The following is a 17,057-nucleotide window of genomic DNA, read 5'->3' as shown; positions in this document are numbered from 1 at the left end:
AAGGGTGATGTTAGTTGCCAGATGAATTTGGCATATAAAATCACATTTCCATGAAATAACTGGTCAACATTTTCACCACCATTTTGTTGTGTTCAGGGTTTTACTTGCCTAACATAGAATATGTTGCAGGTGTGCACTAATTCCTTCTTTTTCAGTGGCACCACTGATGATGTACATTTGCCCTGTCATTGGCATGGTGACACATGTAGACACAATCTATAGTGCAGATGGCAGAACTGCACAGGGTGTTGACAAGGCTTTAGAAATCACAGGAGAAAACCCCTGTGGATCTTTGTGTTTTGAGTTGGTTTTTTATTTGTTTGTAGTTTTTGGTTTTTTTTTTTTTCATTTGAGCTGTGATTAATGGCTGTGTCAGAAATCACAAATGGAAGGATGCGGTTGTGAACACTCCTACATTGACTTCAGGACAAAGTGACAGAGAAAAGGAGAAATTTCTGCTATTTTTATGACTGAAAAAATCAAATGCTTTCCCTACTGATTCTCTGCTACTTTATTTTAAAACATATTTAGAGCAATCTTTTAAGTGTCCAATTCTACCCTGAATATTTTTTATCAATAGAGATACCTCTCTGTAACCAGAATGCACAAAGGCAACCCACAAATACATTCACACACAAGATATCTTGAGAATCATAATACTATTTCTTCACTCCTGTGCATGTCTCCAGCTCCCAGTATATCAGAATCATCTCTTGGCATCTGGCTTAGTGGTAAAAAATCAGGCTCAGCTGCTATGATCCAGAGCCAGGAGGAATCTTTAGTACATACCTAGCTGTTAACCCATCCTCTAATTAACCAAGTTTGTATATATTCATAGTGTCTCATTTCCTAATGAACTGAGTCATTGGGAAATCAGATGCAATCCCAGCAAAGCAGTACCAATTAATTTTCTTTCCCCTTTCCCCAATCAGATCATGGTATAGTGCCTCTGTCTTCAGTGTGACCATCACCCTATTTTGTTAGGTACTGTATAAAAGCAAAAGGCTCTGTCTCAAACAAATAAACCACATATAAATTAGGAGGCAACACATGGTAACCAGAGTGAAATGGTAATATCAGGCTGTCAGAAAGGATTCTTGGCATGCAGTTGCCTGCCCACTGTCAAGATTTCTGTGACAAAAGCTACATTTTCCAATTTGTTCTTTACAGCATAAATACAAATAATTGGTCATGATGAAGGAAACCCAGAGACCCTGTAAATTAAATCACACTGAATAAGACCTTGCATAAAGAGCATAAGCTGGCAAAAGATTGTGACATGTTTTTGATCCCCCCTCTTCAAACAGAAAAATATCTCCCTAATTAATGACTGGTGGTATCAATGTAACACAAGACTTTTATGTCTTCAAACTCAGTTCTGCCCAGAAGGCTGTGATGCACAGGAGTGCATATCCAGACCAACACAGACCTTTTCAGTGAATGAAGACACCAAATCCATCTCTTGTACAAGCACATCTGCTAGTTTGATCATTACTCCCAGGAAGCAGCCAAGCAGTTGAAGCTGGTTCCTAGCAATAGAAGAAATATTAGAAACAAGGCAACACAAATCAGTAGAACACAAATGAAAATTTAAAGTTTGGGTTTCCCTTTATATTTCTTCTGTGTGAAAGAGAAGGTTTCATCGGCCAAACACGTTTTCTCTGTTGCTTACAAAGGCACTGGGGATCACACAGCTGGAAGAACATCCCCTTCACAGGAATTGAACACAGGGAAGGCTCTTCATCCTGCATTGTTGTCTGCTGTACACTGTTTACTGTGGGCATATATTCATGTTCTGTATAATCCCCAATGACCTTTCAAGAGACACTGTCCTTTATCATAGAAGATATAAAGGAGGTCTATTTTTCATGTGATCCAAAGCACAAAAAATGTAATTCAAATTGGATCATGAGGCACCCATTTGTGAAATCAATAAGTATGTCATTCAATTTTTTGCTTGTTTAGATGATTAATTTGCCTATGTTACATGGTGCACAGGTGTGATAAACAATGGCTTCTCTCTCTTGCAATGTTATTTTCTGTTACCACTGTGTTCTAAGAGGTCTATAAATAGGCACATATGACATATAAATGTTCTTCCAGAAATAGACCGAGGAAGAGACTTCCTGAACAGAAACTTCTTGGCATTTCAATTTCATGGAATACAATAGTCAAGTTGATCCTTGACCTGATTGAGAATGATAAAAAAAAAAAAAAAAAAAAAAAACAACAAGGGCCAAATTCAACTTTTTAGGCATCTCAAAGGCCATGTGTTGGAAAGGATGGATCCCAGCGCTCCCTACAGCCATGGAAGTGAGTCTCAAGATTTTTGTGAGCTTGAAGAGGCCCTAGTTTTGCATTGACCTTACTGACAAAAGGGCAAGGTAAAAGTTGCAAGGTGCAAGATTGGCATTTTGTTATGATGACTTTTAACTGGTAAATATTGTGTTGAACAGCAGCATAATAGTGAGAAAATACTTCTTGTAAATCCTCACACAAACAAAGAATAGCAGTCTGCTAGAAGCTGCAAGGAAAATATATAGCAACATTTTCCAGAACAGCTTAAAAGAATTTAACTACAAATGCAGTATACAGGGATGATTTTAGTAGGATGACTTAGGGACTCTTAAGCCTCAGTTACTACCTTCCCCTCTCCACTGGCACCTCTTGCATGCATGAGCTTCCTCTGGAGAGGGGACATGGGCCGCCCTGCTGCCTTTCACTGGCTCTCAGTGCACAAGATAAATGGGCTTTGACCCAAGGGTGCAAATGGAAAAACTCTCATTTCAAGGTGATTTTTGCCATGAAGTTCTCCTTGAAGAGGCAATGAAATGGTATCTGTGATTGTCTCTCTGCTCTGATCATCCTATTGTACCAAATTCCAATAAGACATAGACATGCACCCTTAGAAGTCTCCATATGCAAATTCTACAAGGAATTGCAGTTCTGTGTGCTCCATAGACTTCCTTACTTGCCTCCAGGTTTTAAGCAGAATTGATTCAGATTTGAACTGAAGGCTCTTCCTGTGCCTATTAATCACCTTTCCTCACACAGGGTTTTTGCAGCTGCCACTACATACATTCCTTGGGCACCAATCCACCTTTTTGCACCTCCCAAAGTCATGCCATAATCACTAGTACTGACTTTTCATCCTAGGTGGTAGGACAAATCTTCTAGGGCAGCTATAAGTGATAACTAACTCACACAATTATCCTGACACTTCACTGCACTCTCAGTCTGTTGACTAGTAGTTTAAATTACTGATGATACTTTAGTAATATTCAGATCAATCAACTTTCTGACCAAGACATCATTTATATCTTGTCATAGAACATAGAACCACAAGAAGCCACAATGATCATCTCTTCTGATCCATGCAGAAGTCTTAGGATCAAGGCCTGAGTCCAAAATGAACTACAACATATTCTGTACAAACTTATCCTCTGTTTGCAGAGATGGATATCTTAACTTGCAAGCCTTGGGAAGCTGCTCCAATGTTACTCAGGAAAGTGGCTAGGATGAGATCATTTTGTGTGAAAAAATCCTTTAGAATTTGTAATTACTATGTAATTTGAAATGTCTTTAAAAATAAGATAAAAGGGAAGCATTCATATGCAAGGGGAGTAGTGTATAGAGAATGCAGATTTCCTTTTATGTCCCTATTACTCTGTTTGATCCTCTTCAGTTTCTATAATTGCCTTCCATGTGATTATCTTCAGCACAATACATTTTCAATTCAGTGCAGACTAAAATTGTATTGTAATACTGTGGCTGCTTAGTCTTCAGTACCTCTTTAATAAATTCATAGTCAGCAGCAGCATTATTTGGTAAATAATATAAAACCATGACAGGTTTGCTTAAAGCAGGAAAAACCTCAGGATGACTGAGGTGTAAGAAACAGCTCTGAATGAGCAATTCAAATGGAGGAGGCATTTAAATAATCAACTTCCTCTTGACAGGATTTTCCTGCTGCAGTGGAAGAAAGGAAAAATGAATAATAACTAAAACTCTCTTTCTTGCCTGAACTGTCTCTGACTGCATGAAATAATGGGCTTCAGTTTAGGAAAGGAATGGCACTCAAACTATCCTCATAGCTGAAGAAGATCTTTATAAAGGAAGAGGAGAAGGTGGTAAAGGGGCCTAGGCTCTGGGTACAGCAGGGTGGGGTGTGAGTTTTTATACCTGCGCTGATGATCTAAACAAGGAGATCAATTGCACACCCAGTAAACTTGTAAATGGCACCAAGTTTGGCAGGAGTTTTGATTTGCTGGATGGCAGGAAGGCCCTGCAGAGGGATCTGGACAGGCTGGATGGATGGGTCAAGACCAATTGTATGAGGTTTAGAAGGCCAAGTGCCAGGTCCTGCACTGTGGTCACAATTAGCCCAGGCAGAGCTGCAGGCTGGGGGCAGTGGCTGGGAAGCTGCCCAGTGAAAAAGAACCTGGGGGTGCTGCTGGTCAACAGCGGCTGAACATGATCCAGGGTGTGCCCAGGTGGCCAAGAAGGCCGATGGCACCCTGGCCTGGATCAGCACTGCTGTGGCCAGCAGGAGCAGGGCAGTGACCGTCCCCCTGAGCTCAGCACTGCTGAGGCCACAGCTCCAATCCTGTGCTCAGTTCTGGGCCCCTCACTGCAAGAAGGACATTGAGGGGCTGGAGCGTGTCCAGAGAGGGGCAGCGGGGCTGGAGAAGGGTCTGGAGCACAAGTGCTGTGAGGAGCGGCTGAGGGAGGTGGGGGTGCTCAGCCTGGAGAAAAGGAAGCTTGGACCTTACTGCTCTTTAAAGCTGCCTGAAAGGAGGGTGAAGCTAGGTGGGGGTCGGTCTCTTCTCTCAGGCTACAAGTGACAGGAGAAGAGAAAATAGGTTGCACCAGTGGAGGTTTTAATTAGATACTAAGGAAAAATTCTTCATGGAAAGGCTTTGAAACAGACTGCTCAAAAAGTGGTGGAGTTGCCATCCCAGGAGGTATTTAAAAGACACGTAGATGTGGCACTTGGGGACTTGGTTTTGTGGTGGACCTGACAGTGCTGGGTTAATGGTTGGACTCAATAATTTTGAAGGTCTTTTTCAACCTAAACAATTCTGTGACTCTCTCTGGCACCACAGTACCTTCACCACCTTTGAGGCACCCATGCCAACTATGCTGCCCAGCATTTGCCATACTGCTTCAAAACTACTCATAGATAATTAATGTTTTCCAGCACCAGGACTGGGATGAGGGCTGGAGGTCTTCCAGAAAGGACACTCAAACAGGTGGAAATAAAAAGGAAGGGAAAGGTAGGTATATGTCTCAGCTACAGCGTGAACATGCTTCACAAAACTTAGCCAGTGCAGCTGATAATAAAAAGCAGCAGCAGCCATCTCCAGTGCTGCCCACCTAGTCAGTGACAATGCACACAGGACTTAGTCACACATCTGCTGCAGGAAGCCACACACATCACACCGTGTTCACTTAGGCAAATAGGAGATAGCCATCCCTTTAAATACAAAGTGTGTCATACTGTATGACACCATCTGAAAATAGGATAAGCTCAAAAACTGTCTTTTGAATTGTCTTCTGCTTGACTGGAAACTGAGGGAAGAGCAGTTGGCTGTGAAGCAAACTCCTTTGTTGCAGAGACCTACAGAAAGGCCATTCCATGACCCATTTATATAAATCAAGCCATATGGCAATACTCAGCATTTTCTCCTAACACTGTTAATTGAGAATTGACCATTCACTGGGTACCACTTAAAAAAATAATCCTTATCTCTTATAAATTACAAACTGAGGACTATTTATATCTTCAGCTTACTATTACTGCATAATTGATTTTCATATTAATCCTTTGCATTTGGAAATTTGCTTAAAAATAATGAAAAAGAAAAAGTATATTAAGGCACATGGTTGGGAATAAGACTAAGAAGACATACTAGAAAATATTGATGAGAAATGCAGACTGTGTGTCTTTGCAGTCAAATGCCTAGCAGTATATGACTGAATGGTAATCCTGGTTCTTGAACACTACATTTACAGCAGTCATTACAGGAAAGCAAACACATGCACACAAACACACACAACATACACATAACATACACACACACACAAACTACAAAAATACCCTCTGAAAATCAGCCTGGTCTGAAGGAATAGGAGTTAAAAGCCCTCCCTTTAAGAGTCCAATAGAAGAGAAAACAGAGGAACTGACTGAGCTTGCCAAATCTTGATAGTGCTTTTCTGGCCCTATGTCTGTGGTCTCTGACTGTGACAGAATACTTTTTCAAGAGCATTTCCAATTTCTTCTACAACTTCAAAGAGGATGTTCTGGGCAAAAAGGGACAGAACTCTACCTTGTTTTCTGTGAAATCTGGATGGGGAAAGTATTTTTGGATGACTTCCAGGGGTGTGACATATTTAGCTCAGTCCTGCCCAGGAGACTTTTATATGGTTATGACTGAATTCTTCCCCAGAAAGGAAAAAAAGAAACAGGACCAGGGTCTAAAGACATGGAAAGGATGGCACAAATGGCTGTGGACAAAAAGGGCTTGGTCAGGTTGGGTATGAGGAAAAGGCAAAGAAGCAAAGTAGGTCTCCATGCCAGTGAGGAGCGATGACAGAAAAGAAGGAGACAGAGAAGCCTGGTGGATGAAGAGAAGGCGGCGCATGCACTTTTTCTGGATTTTAGAATACCTTTTGATACTGTCCTCCACAACACCCTTCTGGACAAGCTGTCCATCTGGGGGATGAGTGGGCTCATGGTGTGCTGGGTGAAGAACTGGCTGAAGGGCAGAGCTCAAAGTGTTCCAGTGAATGGGGCTACATCTGGCTGTCCACTGGTCAGCAGCATTGCTCCTTCAGGGCTCAATTCTAGAGTGAGTTCTGTTCAATATATTTGTTAATGGTCTGGATGCAGGAGGTGAATATTATCAGCAACTTTGCTGATAATATCAAACTGAGAGGTGCTGCTGACTTTCTCAGGGGACAGGAGGCCCTGCAGAGGGATATATATAGTAGGTTATGATTAATGGGATGAAATTTAACAAGTCCAAATGTGTCGTGGTGTGTTTTGCTTTGAATCCATGTTTGCCCCGTTCTCCTCCTTAATATCCTCCCTTCCCCAGTTGCCAATTTTCCCAAGCCCTTCCCTAACCTCCTCCCTTCCAAGTTGTCAATCCTCATTATCCCTACCCCTTTCTCCAGAGTTCTGTCTGTCTTGTTGCCCTCGACAACAATAACACAAAGTTTGTTACTTTGTATTATTCCCCTCCCCAGTTTTCCCTGATAGGTTCATAAGCTATTTGTCCCATCTTATACTCCTCTCTTACCATATCCTCATTGGTTCACTTTCCTACACCCCGCCTCCTGAGCTGCTGTATAAAAACTTCTGTTCCACCGCCCCCCCCCCCCCCTTTCCAGTCTTGTCTGGGAGCCCAGGGATAAATCAATTTTGTACCACCCCAAGACCCGTGTCATCGCTATCTGTCCCTGCGTCAGACCTGCCGATGACTGGGAATTGCAGAGCTCGCAAGGGGACAGTCGCGCCCCAGCCGCACGGTGTGCTGCGACACAAATGCTGGTTCCTTCCCCTAGGACAGAGTAGTGCCAGACACTGCTGTATGCTTAAACTGGGAGAGGAGTGGCTGGAGAGCTCTTCGGAGAGGGGCCTGGGGGTGCTGCTGGGCAGCAGCTCAGTGTGAGCCAGCAGTGAGTCCTGCAGCCAGGAGGGCAAAGCCCATCCTGGGGTGCATCAGGCACAACACATCCAGCCATGGGACAGTCCCAGAAGATGGAATTGAATGCATCTGAAGGAGGGCAACAAAGCAGGTGAAAGTGCTGCAAGGAATGGCCTGTGGGGACCTGGGGCTTGTCTAGTTGGAGAAAAGGGGTGTGAGAGGTAACCTCATTGCTCTCCACAGCTTCCTGAGGAGGAGACTTGGAGAGGAAGATGCTGAGCTCTTCTCTCTGTTTTCCAGTTGTGGGGTGTTTGTGAATGGTTCAAAGCTTCGCCAGAAGAGCTTCACACTGAATATTAGGAAGTATGTCTTTACCAAGTGGGTGATCAAACACTGGAGCAGGCTTCCTGGAGAGGTGGTGTGTGCTCTCACCACCTTATCATTTGGATAATGCCCTTAATAAGATGCTTTAACTTTTGGTCAGCCCTGAAGTGGTCAGGCAGTTGGACTGGGTGATCACTGTAGGTCCCTTCCAACTGAAGCAATCTATCCTGTCCTGTTATGGTGAGGTGGCAGTGTGGGATGCTGGAGATACGAAGTGTAGTGGAGATGAGCACCTTCAGTGCCTGTGTCTGAGACAAGGGTGGGTCTTTGTCACTGGTGTGGGCTTGGATGGCACCCACTTTTCACCAGAGGGTTATGAGTGTAGAGGAATCCCCATTTCCAGGACAGGGTTAGAGTGGCCTATGTGACCTATGGGGAGATGATGTGCATGAAGCTGTGCACACTGTGGGATTAGAGCTTTGGGGGATTTTGAATTTTGTAGGTGGTTATTAATATTCATAGCCATCTATTGCTGTGGTTTCTCTGTCATATTACTGATATTGATCCTGCATGTGCAGTTCACTGATTGCCTGTTAATTATACATCATTAAAAATAATCTCAAAATTGCTTTGATCCTGATTTGTTTAAAACCCCTTGAGCTAAGCAGTTTTTCCCCTGTGACAGAGGACATAGTAGCTCTTACAAGAAAAGAAAGAGTACAGGCTGCCATGGTGCTGCCCCAGCTCTCTCACAGGACTAGGCAGGGGCAGCAAAGCTGAGCTCCTTGAGCCACAGGCAGTCCTCAAGTAGCATGAAGGCAGGTCCCAGGCTGGAGGGATATTTCATAACTTGGGGTGAGGCTGCAGGAGGGACAGAGCCATTGTATCTTGCCGAGGATGGATGGGACCAACGCATGCCTGCATCTCCCTCCCAGGAGCTTCTTTGGGGGATGCCCTGGAGGACAATGGTTTGGGCGTTGCAGGTCTTGCATGCATGCAGAAATTTATGTCTCAAACCCACAGACTACAACAGTCTTAATTTGTACTACAGCAGCATGGACATGCTGAGGGAAATGTTTCTTTCACTCTGTGCCTTGTGCTGAGCTCTACAAGACAAATACTGACCTTTGCAGCACTACTGGTTCATGTGGGCTCTGCTCCTCCTCCTATGATGGAAGATGTGATCGAGAAAATGCTTTGCATTCACACCCATGGTCGGATGTGGTCCATTCAGGTCAGCCAGGGGTTTTTATTCTCCTTGTTGTACCCACAGGCAGCCCTCTAGTCCACTTTGCAACCATGGTGAGCCTAATTCCCTTCTAATGAAGGAAAAGGCACCCATGAGGTGCTCAAACTGGCTTAATGGTAGAGCATGAAGTAAACCAGAGCATGCTGAGGTAAAAAGATAGGTGGTACTCCAGGTGTTGTGCTTACAGCCCACTTTGCAGACATTCATCACTAAATACATTGCCAGACAAGTTGTCTCATTTCTTTGGCTGAAAATAGTGAATGTGATGAGCAATTCTTCATCAGACAGGATGAGGAATTCAGCTTTAATGTCAATAACAGCAAATAGTCCAAACTTTAAGCTTGGAGCTTATAAAATTATCTTGACAGATACCATTTATAAGAGAGCACAGCTTTCAATACTGCCACAACAAATTTGGAAAAGCACCGCCCCTCTCCTGCATGACACCTTCAGAGAAGCAACAAGAGCACAGTTTAGCTGCAGACACCAAGCAGAGGCTGCTGCTGCTACTCCATCCCTGGGGCAAGGGACAAGAAGGGCCACCTTGGACACAATCTACCTCTGAAAGAAATGTATTTGTTTAAATCAGGATGTGATTGAGTTGTCCATGCCGATCTAGTGTCATTTTGATCTTTTGTGCAGAAATGTCTTTCTGGGTCCCACACACAAAATTAAATGAAGGATCCATGCACACTGTGTGTTGGATGCTCACCATTCATGCACCTGGGTCATACAGGGCAGCTGCAGCATCTCCAGCTTGAGTCAACACCTGCATCTGCACCTGTTCCTCCTTATGCATAGTCATCTGAAAATCCCTCGTGAGAGGGAGGAGGAGTGAGGGGGAAGAGAGATAATAATAGTTGAATAATCTATTCAATGAGATTCATGGAATTTGGGGACTAATAAATTCTATGAATAATATTTTCATTATTTTTCCAACTCTAGTGCTAACAGAAGTTATGAATAGTGATTGAAGCAAACCCTTGAATTATATGAAAATGCTATTGAACTTTGGAAGCATATATTACATAGAGTGAGGGGACTCTAGTTCTGCCCGTCACCAGCTTGATGTAGATGTTTTTGAAAATAGTGAAATGTGTATTTGACACTTTGGCCTTTCCTCACAGAAAGTCGGTGCTCAGATTACCTGACAGTAAGAATCAATCAATAATTCACATGCTGTTTCCCACAGAAAATTGTTAGCAATTGCTTTCTTTTGGCACTTCAGAGATTGCATCCCTGGAGATGGCAGATCTCTCATCTCTAGAGTCCCCTCTCACTGCAGGGCAGCATGCCCTCATCTCCTCAGGGGAACTGCAGCCTGCCACTGTTCCTCAGCAGCATGTGCTGACAGCCCCTGATGTCGTGTCAGCTCTGCCTGCAGCGGCTGCAGATGCATCATAGGGGGATGCTGTCAAGGCTCTTCCCATATCTCATCTTTCTCAATATCTCCTCACCACTGGAGGTGACTACTGAATGTGGTCTCTAGACACAAGGGCAAAAGAATTAACTTGTCACTGTGAAGTTTTGCCAGGAAATACAATCTGCTGTGATATGCAGAAGTCAGAGGCTTTCAGTTTCTACAGTGTCTGCTGCTGTTCCCCCATCCTTGGCAGGCAGAGGCACCAACTTCAGCATGCAGCAGCTGAGGCTTTGTTTCCAGCCTGTGTGCAGAAGTACTGCCTGATAACATCAGAACAATCTAAGACTTTATTGTTTGGGTAGATTTTAGCCCTTAATTATTTATTATATCCTCTTATCTTTTTCTTAACAGAGGAGCTGCACAGTCAGTGGACACTTCCTAACAGCCTGAGACATTGTGGTTGAACAATAACATCTGTTCTATTACCAGCTCGAGCAGATTAAATTATTCCAGACAACATGGGTCCTATTCCATCTCCTGCCATACCATGAATAAGGTTCACTACTGAAGGTAAAAGATAACACGCATTCCTGGTACCAGTTCACTGACACCAGATGTACAACACCCTTTGACATCAGTGATGAAAGATCACAATAAAGAAACACCGATTATTTCCCCCCTCCAAAATTCATAATCAAACTGATAACTGAGCTTGCTGCAAGGGACCAACTGTTATTCATCAGCTAAATGTTGAACTCATCAGTTCCTGGAGGGCCTCTACTCAGTCAGAAATGAACATGGTTTGTACACATATTTAATTCTAACTTTGAAAGTAGAGAGGAATTTAACAGAACATTAAAGAGTGATGAATAAATTATAAAGGCATTAATGAGGCTGATGCTTATATCTAAGAGAAAAAGTCCCAGAGGGTTCTGTGAGCTCTGAAATTACTAATAACTTATTAATTTTGGAGTTGGTAGTAGATAAAAAATTAAACATGCTAAGTATGAATATGTACTGTGATTTCTGCTGCAGAAGACAAAGTATTTCAGCTTATTATACTATGGGGTATCTTTTATAGGGTCAGAGAAGTAATTACTCTTCTTTATATATCTCTAGGAAAGATTGCACTTGGATAACTCCTAAACACTTGACTACATGAGGATATTGATAAACTTTGGGAGATTCCAACTATGAGAAAAGGACATGATAAAAAAATCTCTGATAAAAACAGTAGGAAATAAATCCTCTTCAGAAAGATGGAAAGAAATAGATATAAAAAGAAAAGAAAGCTGGTGATAATTTATGACAGAAGAAAAAAAGTTGTAGCGAACAAGTCAAAGATCATAAGAAAAAATAATTCTTCACCAAATAAATGTCAAAATTGCTATAATTTTTACATGAAGTACAAAACCACAAAGTGGTGAATCAAAACAAAGCCACCAAAGAAAGAGGACATTTTCTGAATCTGTATTGTCTTCAGCCTCCCGAGTTGTGTCCTGAGGCTCCCTGCCTTTTCTTCCTGACCTAGGGCAATAATTGGCAAATACTTACATAAGCAAGTACGTCCATGCTTATGAGGTTTTCAAATCAGATCAAAAATTTCTATGCAAATGAAGGAAATTCACACATGTCAAATAAAATCTGAGAGGCTGTTGCTGAAGAGAGGCATATGAATAGAAAAGAGAGGATGTTCAATGAAAAGGAGCATAGATGGACACCAATCTGCCTAATTGAAGGAAGATATAGTAACTTAAGTTAGAGGGAGCAGAGGATGGGATAGGCAACACACTGTGAACTGCCTTGCACAACACACCCTCATTATGTGTGGGGTGAAGAAAAAATTGTAATCTGCCTTATCCTTCTAATCCCTTGAGTGTGCTGTGGGTACTTTGACTTTAGTGAGGGTTGGAGTCTACATAACACCAAAAAAGGTCCTTGAAAACAGAACATGTATGTGGCATTTTACATCAAGAATGGAAACATTAAGTGTCGTGGTTTGACACGGAAAAAGAATTTTCTCGGAAGGAAGAGGTCAATTTGGATATTGACCAATTGAAGGTGGACACGCCTCTGAGAACACAGAGGGGTTAAAAGCAGAATTCCCAGGAGAACTCGCTCTCTTTGGTTCCGGTCAGCGTGCAGTGCAGGCTCTTCCCTGCCCGGCCACGAGCTGGGTGGGGAAGGGGAGAAGCTATGTGGCCTTCGGAGGTGCAAGCCATCCTTGGGAGTCGGGACTTTTAACCCTTCCTTGAAAAATGAAAGCTTTGTGAAATTTTTCTTCTCCTCAGTTTGAAAGAGAAAAAGAGAGACAGCCTGGACCCTGGGATGTTAGAAGGAGAAATTCTAAGTGGGAAGAGATGATGGAGTGGCTTTTGGCTGGGCTTTTTCTTGGTAGCCACAGACTGAACCAATCTTCTCCTCCAGGAGAGACTGTATTTTAGGAGGATGCCAGTGAGCCAAAGAGACCATGCTTCAGCTGGGAAAAGACAGAAGTGGAGGGAACAGAGAAAAGTTAGGGAGGTTTGTGGTGGTACCCCCTGTCTTCAGAGAAGAAGAAGATAAGAAGATCTCTGTTTTTTGATCCTTGGCCCCAGGGGAAAATGGGGGGGACTATAGTCCCAAAAATGAAAAACTGAATTGTTGTTTTTCCCCTCTTGGCAGTGCATCCTTGAAAGGAAAAATCCTAAAAGCAGTCTGTCCATCCATGCATTGGTAGTGAGAGCACTGGGCATGGAAAGGAGAGGGCCACCATGGCAAACTTTTTTTCTCCGGGTGGTGCCATGTGTGACATGGAAGCACAGGATGTGGCAGCTGTGTTTCTTGTGGGGGTCTGTGGTCTCTCCCTCGATAAACTCAGTATCGATTGTCTGGAGGGTGGAAACCTAATTGGAGTCCAGATTATGTCTCGCTGTGGTTTGTTAGAGTTGGGTGGTAGGAGGAGGAATGCTTTAGAAGGTTTTCATTTTGAATTTTATGTGTTTTTTTTCTTTCTTTTTCCTTTTATAGTAGTATAGTAGTAGTAGCTTAATAAAGTTTTTTTCCTTGTTATTAAGCTTAGGCCTGCTTTGCTCTGTTCTTGATCGCATTTCACAGCATCCAATTGAAAGATTACATTTTCATGGGGGCACTGGTATTGTGCCAGTGTCAAACCACGACATTAAGTAAGTCCGGTTGATTTCAACAGGAGCTTTAACAAACACAGATTCACAAATAGTGTAGTTTATTAGAGCAACATATTACAGATTCTTTTAGCTTGCCATTGATAAATTCACTAGACCTACAAAATAGAAAATATAAAGCACTATGTACATCTGTTCCCGGGTATATTCTGATACAGTCTAAGGTGCAAATCTTACCAAAAGAGGTGCTCCTGCTTTGGGGCGAAGACATAAACAAGCCTCTTGACTTGTTTGCAAGGCGATCATATTTTCATCCTCTACCACAGAGGATTTCAAATGCCAATTTATTCATTTATAAGAGGATGTGAGAATGTAGCAAAATATTCTGTTACCACCATCATAAATTTACCTGCAGTTACCTGCTCCTTGGGTAGTTTTGAGTCTGTGTTGTTGCAAAGGATCCACAGAAAGGACTTTGCATTTACCATTGCTTAATTTTTTTTGTCCTAATCAGCCCATTTCTCCAGGTCCCTTGGAGTAGCAGTGGTGGATCAATTTGAAATCACTGCACACCAGGTGAAAAAGGTTTCTGTTCCCTCGTCTCAATCACTGGTAAAGATTCTAAACAGGTCCTTGAGACAGGTCCCAGTGCAGATTGCTTCGGTATTTCCCTTGTTGCCAAACTTCAGGTAATGAGTCACTCTCGAAACCCAAACATCTACCCAGACTAAAAACCATCTGACTTTTCCCCATTCCTACTGTAGCATCCCATCTTAAATACAAGAATATGATGGAAAATCCTTGAATGCCTTGCTAAACTCAATGAAAATAAAATCTGCTGCTCTACCATCAACCTGCAATACAGTCATAGGTGGAAATCAGGCTGGCCAGGCATGAGTGACCCTTGGTAAATCCATGCGGACTGCTACCAGTCACTTTCTTCTCCTTCCTGTGCCCAGAAATGGGCTCTGAGAGACTCACTGTATAACATTTCCAGGGACCAAAGAGAATCTGACTGGCCTGTGCTTCCCTGGTTGTCCTTTGGCCTTTTCTGAAGGTGTTGTTTGGAAGAAGTTTCAGTACAAATGTGAAGGAAGACCTTACTTAGGCCTAAATCTAGACCTAGTGTTAAAAAACTTTTCCAAAATTATCTTTATTCATCATCATACCCAAAGATGTCTCCTACCCATTTAACAGTGCTGGAGAGTTTGCTCAGTTTTGATCACAATTTTTTGATATCGCAACGAATTCCAGTTTATGTGAAAAAGCATTTTATCTTCCAACTCTCTCAGGTGTTGTGAGAGAAGATGAGGGTGTTTGGTATACCACTGTGTAAAGTTCCCCATATAAAATCTGTTAATCTGGGAAATTATAGCAAATATCTGTTTGTCTGTTTGATGCAAGCCCATATTTTTAGACAGATGATAAGGCTGTTCTTAAGAAGCTGTCAGCTTGAGCTTTTTTACATCTTCTTTGGGTAGATTTATTATAGTCTTTTAATCACAGACAGAGAACATCAAAAGCTTTACAGAAGTTCATGAGTCTCCATGCCCAAACTGCAAGGCATCTGAGACTAATTTACAACTTCAGACTGAAAAAACAAAATGCAAATGTCAAGTACAATTCCTCATACACAGCTAGAAAGAAAATAAAAACCCAGTAAAATCATGCAATTTATTCTGGAAGTAATTATCTTGAAATTCCTGGAGAGCATATTGAACTACACGTGATTCCATGCGCAAGTCCTCAGAAACCCAAATGAAAGAACACTCGCTGGCATTACAGGCCTGGTCAGGATGTTATAAACTCTGCAATACCACCCCTTTTACACACCAATCAGTCAAAAAACAGAACATGTGTATACATCCTGTGGAAGTGTCATGGTTTGACACGGGAAGAGAATTTTTTTTTTAGAAGGAAGAGGTTCACCAGTCAGGGGTCAGGTTTAGATACTGACACTTGGGGTGACCAATTGAAGGTGGACACGCCTCTGAGAACACAGAGGGGTTAAAAGCGGAATTCCCAGGAAGACTCGTCCTTCTTTGGTTCCGGTCATCGCAAGGTACGGACCTCCCCTGCCCAGCCCGGGCTGGGTGGGGGAGGGGAGCCATGCGGCCTGCACAGGTAGGCCAGGAGGTAAAGGATCGGAACCGACTGGGTCAGCTCCTGCAGATGGAAGGGTGGAGAAATCTGGGATGTCTCCGTTTCCCCCCCCCCAGAGTCTCTCTCTCTCCCAAGAGAGAAAAAGAGACTCGGTGGTTTTATCAGCAGTTCGCCGCAGGGAAGGAGAAGAGCGGGGGGGCCGCAAGGTGCCCAGCCGGGCTGTGGGAGCTGGAGCCTGGGCAGCGAGCCATCCTTGGGAGTTGGGACTTTTAACCCTTCCTGAGAAATGAAGGCTTTATGAAATATTACTCCTCCTGAATTTGAAGAAAAGAGAGACAGCTTGAAACCTCAGATGTTTAGAGAAGAAGGTTGGGGGCAGATGATAGAGTGGCTTTTTGGCTGGACTCTGCTTGCTTACCATAGACTGAACCACTCTTTCTTTTCAAGAGGGACTGCATTTTAGGGGGATGCATTGGTGGGCCAAGAGACCTTCTGCAGCAACTACCAGTTTTGGAGTGGACAGAGAGAGAGCTGAGGAGGGTGTGAGGATGCCCTCCATCTTCAGGAAGAAGAGAAGGCGATCTCTGTCTTTTGGACCCTCGGCCCCAGGGGAAAATGGGGGGGACTCTAGTCCCGAATTGTGATACTGGACTGTTGTTCCTGGTGGTCCTTGGCAAAGCATCCTTAAAGGGGCCCTATAAGCAGTCTCTGTCCATGCACGGTGGTGAGAGCACTGTGACATGGAGAGAAGAGGGTCACACTGGCCGGTGTGTCTGGGCGGTGCCAGGTGTGACATTGGAAACACAAAAGGTGGCAGTTGTGTTTCCTGGGGGTCTATGGTTGCAAGGGGGACTCCTCTCTTCCCCGATGGACTCAGTATTGATTATATTGAAGGGTGAAAACTTGATTAAGGATCCAAATGGGTCTCGCTGGGGTTTGGTGGAGTTGGGTGGAGGGAGGAGAAATGTTTTGGAAGGTTTTCATTTCGAATTTTGTGTGTTTTTTTCTTTCCTTTTTTTTTCCCTTTTATAGTAGTAGTAGTAGTAGTGTAATAAAGCTTTTTCTTTTGTTATTAAGTTTAGCCTGCTTTGCTCTGTTCTTGATCACATTTCACAGCATTTGATTGGTAAGTTGTATTTTCATGGGGCGCTGGCATTGTGCCAGCGTCAAACCATGACAGGAAGTCAAAGAGAGATTAATATACCTCAGGATTCAGACTTTGCACTGCAGCCAGCAGCTGCAAG

At 43.1% G+C, this 17,057-nt stretch overlaps 1 protein-coding gene across 18 annotated transcripts in view; it reads right to left on the bottom strand.

Annotated features, from left to right (window-relative positions):
• C1H11orf87 (chromosome 1 C11orf87 homolog) overlaps window positions 1-17,057 on the bottom strand; it is a 198,169-nt gene that overhangs the window by 35,632 nt on the left and 145,480 nt on the right. For 11 of the 18 annotated variants that reach the window (XR_012055407.1, XR_005980068.2, XR_005980064.2 and 8 more), the window contains one exon: window positions 1,430-1,529. The exons of 6 other annotated variants lie outside the window; for them this stretch is intronic. Coding sequence is in view for 7 of the 12 variants with exons in the window: in XM_072927724.1 (XP_072783825.1) it covers window positions 1,430-1,529 (100 nt within the window). In the remaining 5 variants the exon portion in view is untranslated. Of the gene's footprint in view, window positions 1-1,429; window positions 1,530-6,669; window positions 6,898-17,057 lie in introns of those variants that run through there. One more of the 18 variants, XR_012055411.1, reaches the window with a different exon arrangement.

Source organism: Taeniopygia guttata, chromosome 1 (assembly GCF_048771995.1).
Source record: "Taeniopygia guttata chromosome 1, bTaeGut7.mat, whole genome shotgun sequence".
Lineage (NCBI taxonomy): Eukaryota > Metazoa > Chordata > Aves > Passeriformes > Estrildidae > Taeniopygia > Taeniopygia guttata.
This window is presented reverse-complemented; position numbering and strand designations above follow the sequence as displayed.